The sequence below is a fragment of the Nesoenas mayeri genome, assembly GCF_963082525.1.
Source record: "Nesoenas mayeri genome assembly, chromosome: 5".
Classification (NCBI taxonomy): Eukaryota; Metazoa; Chordata; class Aves; order Columbiformes; family Columbidae; genus Nesoenas; species Nesoenas mayeri.
Window position 1 is genome coordinate 55,323,357 of NC_137548.1, and position 7,594 is coordinate 55,330,950.

The 7,594-nt window shown below is 38.0% G+C and overlaps 1 protein-coding gene across 2 annotated transcripts in view; it reads left to right on the forward strand.

Annotated features, from left to right (window-relative positions):
* Positions 1-6,786, forward strand: part of PLEKHA7 (pleckstrin homology domain containing A7) — a gene marked incomplete at both ends in the record, with an annotated part of 157,980 nt that extends 151,194 nt beyond the window's left edge. The window contains 3 exons of one of the 2 annotated variants that reach the window (XM_080345688.1): positions 841-974; positions 2,049-2,191; positions 6,764-6,786. In XM_080345688.1, the coding sequence (XP_080201814.1) occupies positions 841-974; positions 2,049-2,191; positions 6,764-6,786 (300 nt within the window). Of the gene's footprint in view, positions 1-840; positions 975-2,048; positions 2,192-4,959; positions 5,058-6,763 lie in introns of those variants that run through there. The other variant, XM_080345687.1, reaches the window with a different exon arrangement.
* Positions 6,787-7,594: the final 808 nt, after the last annotated feature.

Sequence of the window (7,594 nt, forward strand, 5' to 3'; positions counted from 1 at the left end):
GCAGCCTGTTCTGTATAATAAGCATTGGTTTTTAAAGTCCATTTATAAACTGAATTTTTATTGGGTGATTTAGATCTCCTCTGTGGAGAAAAAAATTCCCACAGAGAACCTGATCTAACAAAAATATATTGCTTGCTTTTGTGCAATCATATTAAAATTTTCAATCTACAGAATTATGTATATGCAACATATTGTTATAATTGCACAATGTTAGGGTATTTTGGGTCAGTTCCCTTGATAACTTTTGAACACCTATGATTTCAGATTTTCTAGTTAAGAATTTCTTGAGTTTATTACAAACTGCTGGGGTTTGGTTTGGTTTTGTTTTCTGTGGGTTTGTTGTTGTTTTGGTTTGTGTTTTTCTCTGCTGCTCTCAGAAGATCTCAAAAGAATGGTGCTCTAGGTTAAAACTTCAGGTGGTATTTCCTTTCAGTTGTTGGAAGTTCTTGCTGGCATGACATAAATATCATGGCATTAAAATCTCACATTTTCCTGTCAGTCTTGTAGCGGTTGCTTTTTTCTACTGTAACAGCTTTGGGCAGTGTCTTACTTTGGGCTCTAAGCCTGAGCTGAAGAAAGGTTCCCTGTTGATTCTGGTTTCTTTTGTAATCCGCTTTAATATTTGTTCGATCCCTCTTCTAAAGTAAAATGAATCAGAGGGGAAAGACACTGTTAAAAGGGCATCAGCTCATATCCAGAGGGAGTGTTTAGCATCAGGTACATGTATTGACTATGAAAACCCATGCTTTATTCTTTTCTCTGTGTTCTCCCATTGAGGAGAATTTATCTCATGTTTTTTTAAGGCGTTGTTATTAAAAGCTTGATGCTTGCTTTCCACAGTTGTCAAAACCTGAGAAGGTTGCAATTCCAGAACGCTATGTTGAACTGGAGCCAGAAGAGCCTCTTTCTACAGAAGAACTGGCAGCAAGGCAGCGTAAAGCAGAGAAGATAAAGAATATTCTTACTAAATCAAGGTCAGGTTTGGTTGGTTGTTGTGGGCTTGGTTTTGTTTTGTTTTTTCCAAATCATGTATAGGGGCTGGTGTTAAACACTGGGAACTAACCTCATACAACAGTCTGATTCCTGTTGAATTATCTAAGTGTACTTTGTGGCTTTTAGAAAATGCACACAGAATTTGTGTAGTATACTTAAAGCTCCTTTCTAAAACCAGGGAGAAGAGATAATGACTGATTTTGTGTATGTCCATTTTCTTGTTCAGAGCATCGTAAAATAGTAGTGAGTCCTTACCAAGCAATTTGTAGATAAGAGTGGGGAGGAAGGAAAGGCACAGATCTGGCCAAAGCCAGAAGAAAAGTCAGAGAGAACAAATTTCTGTTGTCTCCAGAAAGCTGACATGCTGAGAGAACACTTTTGGCTAGTTACAGATAATGTAGAGTCACCTGAAACATTTGGTTTCAAGCATTTGAGTACCTCAAGAGTCTTCTGTCTCTTTGGAAGACAATTAAAGAGGCCATGCCTGAGGACCAGCAGGTTATATGCCTTTTCCTCTGGGCATGGCAGGTCTTCCAGCCCAGTGAGAAGTGAATACTCTCCATCCTCTTGGAGACTCACTGACCTTTCAGAGACACCCAGTAACTAATGGGTTGTGCGGGCCCTCTGAAGGCCACTTGTTTCAGACTCACCTGGGAAACATATTTACAACAGCTGCATATTTAAAACATATTTACAACAGCTGTCTTGCTAATGCTGAAACCAGGTTACATTGAACTGCCTTGCCAGTGTGCCCATGCTCCTGTATTTTGATAGTGCATTCATGTAAACAGGGTATTTACAACAAAGGACTTTCAAATGTACTTAAAGCTATGCAGATGTTGTGACTGAATGTGTAATGTGTGCATCATTTGTCTTTGTATGCTGTAGTCATTTACATACTATATCTAGCTCTCTTTTAAAGATCATTGATAAAATATAGAGGCTGATAGACGAGATCTGAAAACGGTTGTGTGAATTCAGGCTTGTTCTCATCTGCATGGTGGATTCTTCTTCATGTTTGCAAATGTTAATGTTGTTTTGCGCTTTCCCACTAGTATGCACAATCTCCAGCCTACTGTTGCCCAGGACAAACACAACTCGGTTGATTTAGATTCACAGCTGCAAGAGCAGGAGCGCATCATTACCATATCATACGCTTTGGCTTCTGAAGCCTCTCAGAGGAGCAAGGAGGTAGCAGGTAATACTTAGTTATTTACAAAATAACAGCTAGTTCTTACCAGCCTCTAAAATTGGGAGGGGGAGTTGGTGCTGAACTCCTGGTATGAGAGGGTTTTAGTCATTCATATGCAAAATAGCAAAGAGTGTGTATAGATAACAAATTTAGAGAAACTAAAGATTTGCGTTGAGTATTTGGCCTCTCATGGACAAGGTGAAGGGGACAAAATAGTAGGATCAGGAAGTTCAGAGCTTGGAAACTTAGTCTTACTAGTAGTAGTAAAAAAATAACATTTTCAATTGTTTCCATCTGGTGACCAAGATCAGAGGTCAGAGCAAGACAGCCGTGCACAAATTCTGCTTGATGCCTGGAAATTAATAGATCTTTTGCAAAATGTTACTAAAAGTGATAATTTCACTCTTGATTGCTTTATAGTTGAAATGTCAAGAGATTTGTATCACACAGTAATACATGTAGCAGCTATTCTAGCGAGGATTGACTGGCCATTTATAACTGGCGCAGTTCACTGTTCCAGTGGAGAATGGAAATAATGAAAACTTCAACTACGATGGAGAAAAAATATGCACATTTCTCATCTGAAGTTGATGGCACTTGCCACAGAAGCCCTCAAGTCCTTCCCATTAAAGACAGATTATTCCAATATCCAGATGCATAACATGCATCTGTAGTAACAGACTGTTGATTGAATGTGGCTGGATACTCACAGAGGCAGTGGCAGCTAAACCTGAGGGGAATGTGATTTTAAGGGGATGGAATACATTTTCAAGATCTGAATCTTGAGACTTTGGAGTGGTTCTGTGGGTAATTTAACTGACTGGAAGGGATAAAATGATTGACCAAAGGAATAAAATGATTGACAAACAAAAAAGCACCTAGAATTGGAAAATCTTGGAAGCATTTCAGGAATAACCTTTTGGACCTTCAGGCATCTGTGCATCCAAATGGCTTCTCTGCAGACAGTCTGGTCCCACTTCTGGTAGTCAGGTCCTTGTCACAGGGACTCACACGCTTTGGTTACGGAGAGGGACTCGGTGTTTCAGGAGGTAGGAACCAACACCGTGTTTTGCCACATGAGTTCTGGATTCTTCTGGGAAAAGGTAGCACCGAAGCTAAGATTAACCAAGATGAATGCAACCTGTACTTGAAATTATTCCATCTTGTCAGTACAAGGAGAGCAGAGTGCCTGCCACGCTACACAGCCTTCACGTGGCTTCCTAATTCTTTAGTTCTCCCCAAAGAGGGAATTAAAATGTGTATCGGCACTGAAGGGTTTAAATGCTGCTTGAAAAAACTTGCAGTCAGTTGCAAGATGATTTTTTAATTTAATTTTCTTTGTGGGGTATGGTAGTGAACTCTTTTCTCTCAGACACTTGAAAAAACCTCAAATAGTAGCCAAGGACTTTGATTCCTTAAGGAAGTCCAAACCTTTATGTCCATGCAGTTTCCTTTGCAACATTTGTATCTCAAATACTTCTTGTAACGTGTCTTGCCTTGATTTCAATTATTATGTACTCCTTTAAAAACAAAACACCTTTCAAGGAATTCTGAAAAAAAAGCCAACCTAATTTGGTTTTGATAGAAAATATACAAACCATAGAAAAGATGCAGGTTTCTTAGTTATGGCCCATTTTCTGATGATCTAAAGTGATTAAAAAGAAAATCATTTGATGCTTTGCACAGCTGATTATACATTCTCATTTATTATAATTTCACAGATTCTTCAAAATTTTTATTTTTCTAGTTTAATTTTTAAAGTATGATTTGTCATGTGTTCCTTGTTGCAGACCATATCTGCAAATTCAAAACTAAATTACTAGAATTTTTTAAAAATATTTGCTGATGAAAAAGACTGAAGCTTAAGTTTTCCCATTGGGGCGGGGGAGGGAGGGAAGCAGTTAAGATGCTATGATAATATAAATGTATTTTAAAATAAATTATGCAGTTATCTAATCCTTATAAAATAGCATTTTAGAGTGTCTCTATTCCTAGTAAGATATCAGCCTTCTAAATTGGAATCATGCCAAGAATCTGAAAGATTAAAATCAAGTGTAGGAGTATCAAGAAGTCATTTCTTAAATTGCGTGTTTAGAAATAGTTCAACCTTTGGCCCTCCAAAATGTAAAAGCAGGATTTAAGACTGAGTTTTAATCTCTTTAGTTTTATGATTATTGTCTTCTAATACCATTACTCTGGTTTATAAACAAGAATAGTTTTCATTGTTATATTCTTTATCCTGAAGTTTCAAGCTGAGGTCTGAAAATGTATTTACTAAATCATGCACCGTACTAAGCAAATTGTTACATGCGTATGTAATTTTGGGGGTTGATTTTTCTATATATTATTTTTGTTTCTGCTCATTGGCATATAACAGGAAATGTTGAAAACCTGTATAAAGCTCAGTGAAATCTTGAAATCATATTAGTAAATATAGGTGCTATTTCAGAACTGCCGTTTTAAAAGCAGGGCTGGATTAAGGTATATCAGTGGTGTGTACCTTAAAATGTTCCAGCGAAAATTCATCGTGAGATCAACTGTCCATATTGTCATCAAAACAGGAATGTTTATTAGTGTAATTTATGCAACTAATAGAAAAACCCAGCAGGTAGAAATGTAGTTGTTTAAATTGTGTTCCACTTAACTAAAATAGTGTAACACCTCATTGCGTTACTAATTGGGTTTCCTATTCATGTGTTAGCAAATGAAGGTGGCTCTGTTGTAAAATGAGTGTTTGATTGTGCAGCCTAATTCCTGTATGTGATCCCTTCTAGCTCAGCAGTTGACTTATCCACCTAAAGCACCCTCACCTTCTGTACCACAGCCACCTCACTCCCCCTTAAGCAATGGATTTCACTACACATTTGTTTAAACACCTTAAAAGTAAGAACTAACTGCTCTCGGCATGTCTGATTTGCCATTGTACCTTTACTGTGGCTTGCTGAATTTTAGCATTTTTACTAAACCTAAACTAGATCCAGATGAACGCATGCATCTGCTTTTTTCAGAAACCTTTTATTCTTGCAAATATTGCTTCTAATGAGCTAACATGGGCTAAAAGTCTTCAGATAACTGCTGGCGCTCTACGGATAAGATGCTTCTGTAATCTTACTGTGGTGAAGGGAAGAGTCACCTCTGCTCTCATTAGCATGGGGCCAGATTTTCAGCAGCGGTTTGGCCAGAGCTGGCACTGCAGTGGCTGCCATAGGGGTGCGAGGCGGTTTTGTTTGCTCACAACATACGCAGTTGCTGTGCAAGAGAATCCAAAGTGCCAACAAAGTTGTATAAGCAGGGGATTCGTTTATAGGCTGGTATCTTACACATGAACCATCAGCCGACTCGTAATTGAGGTGAGCTGAAAATTTGGCCCTTTATAACTAATTAATTCTACAATATCATGTTTCACTTTTTTCTCGCCTTTGATGTTTCTCATTGAATTGTGTTAATAGAAGACTTTATTTTTGTGTCTAAGTTATTTTGCCACTGCAAGTATTAAAATTATCATAGTTTCATTGTCCTTATAAAGAAAAGTGTATCATCTCTTCCCAGGATTATTGTCAGAGTTTTCTCTGTTTGAAACAGGAAAACCTGTCCCTAGCTAAGACACTCCCCATGCTTCCATAGTTCCCCTTGAAATTATTCTCATCTTTCTTATTTCCTTTGGCCTGATTTTATTGCCTGATATTGGACAAACATGTGAAACGCAGATGAAGTAGGAAAGAGGGTTGATTTGGGTGAATACCTTAAATACCTCAAATAGTGGTAATCTTGTGATACCTTTGTTTTCATTGTCACTAATCTGAGTCAAATACCTGTGGGGGGCGGGGAGAAAAGTGCACATACCAGAAGGACCCAAACGGGCAGTGACTCGCCTTCTCTAAGGCCTGTGAAAGATGGCAGATTTACATCAAGAAAGGGGTGTAGATGTTAGGAGCCCCTACAGAGCTTGACGGAAACAGCTGTTTGCTTTTCCAGGTTCAGTTTATCTTTCTGAGAATGAGATTCCACCATCTTTGCTGTGTCTGAATACACTTGGCTCTACCATTATATCCATGGATATACTGGTTGATTGTCACTGTCACATGAGGGCTTTGCATACGAGTAACGTACCCTGGTGTGGCCTCAAGAACCCTGAAAAATAACCATATGGTCCCAGGGTAGCAGACTTGAGCAGGGGGCTTGGACCAAATGACCCTCAGAGGTGCTGTCCTACCCCAGCCATTCTGCCATTCCGCCATTCCAGATTGACTTAAAAACATGCATCTATCACATGTCCATATAATTATACATATATGTATGTATGTGTATATATATGTAACTACATATATATAAAAATAAACCTACACTTTCTTCAGGAAAATTATCAAGAAAATAATTGCAATAACCAGCAACAGGCAGTTTGAGCGTGAGCTCAGTGGCATCGTGAGATAATTGTTCATTTAATGTGTCTATATGAATTGTTCATTCTGCCAAACTGCAGAAGGCTTTAATAAAAAACTGTTTCCAGAAAGTGCTTACTGCTGGACAGTAGTGTACTCACTTCAATATTTAACCATGTTTTATTTTACTTCACGCTAGCCAAAGCGGTAAGCGAACACTGACATCAGACTCAAAGCGAATCCCACCTAGAGATGCCGCGTGGAAGAAGAGGGTAATTCGTTAGCAGCTGTCTGTGAAGGTGCTGGCCGGCTGGTGACATGTTCTTCTGGAAATACATTCAGAGAATAATAGGGGGATTTTCTATGAAAATGAAGAGAATTGCAGATCATTTTATTTTGACTTCAGTTTAGTTCAGACTTTTTATATGACTAAATGGCACTTTTAATAAACTCTGTAAAATACTGACAATGTATTTTTAGAACATTATATTTTAAATTTTTTTTTTTGATCAAGGGCTGAATTCATTTTAAGAGAAACGACTTGCACAGATGTTAAAAGATGCTGTTACTGCCCCCTCAGGCTCAGATGCACAATGTAAAGTTTCATGAAAAATTGTAAATTTGAACAAAACTAGAAGAACATTCCTAGGGTATGGGTAGAGCTATCACGAGTGAGAGGTTTGCCAAAAGGGTGTTTTGGATTGAGTATTTTTGTATAGTTAATAACCCAGCCTTTTACCTGTTAAATAATACATTTCAAGGAACTACTAGCTTGAATTTCTAAATATCAGTAACCACTGTTTAGCTGAAATTTTCCACAAAAGCCATAAGGAAAGCCAGTTTTAACTCCCGTTTCCTTTTTTGGTTCCACATGATTAATGTGCTGGTATCAATACACAGTATGTTAGGTTGCTCTTGACAGTAGTGCTGCCCCTCAGTAACAACCAGCTAACAAATCCTATTTTTGAAAGTTGAGATGCGGAAGAAGAAAACTTTTAATGAAAATGTGTGAACTAAGCAATAAAATATA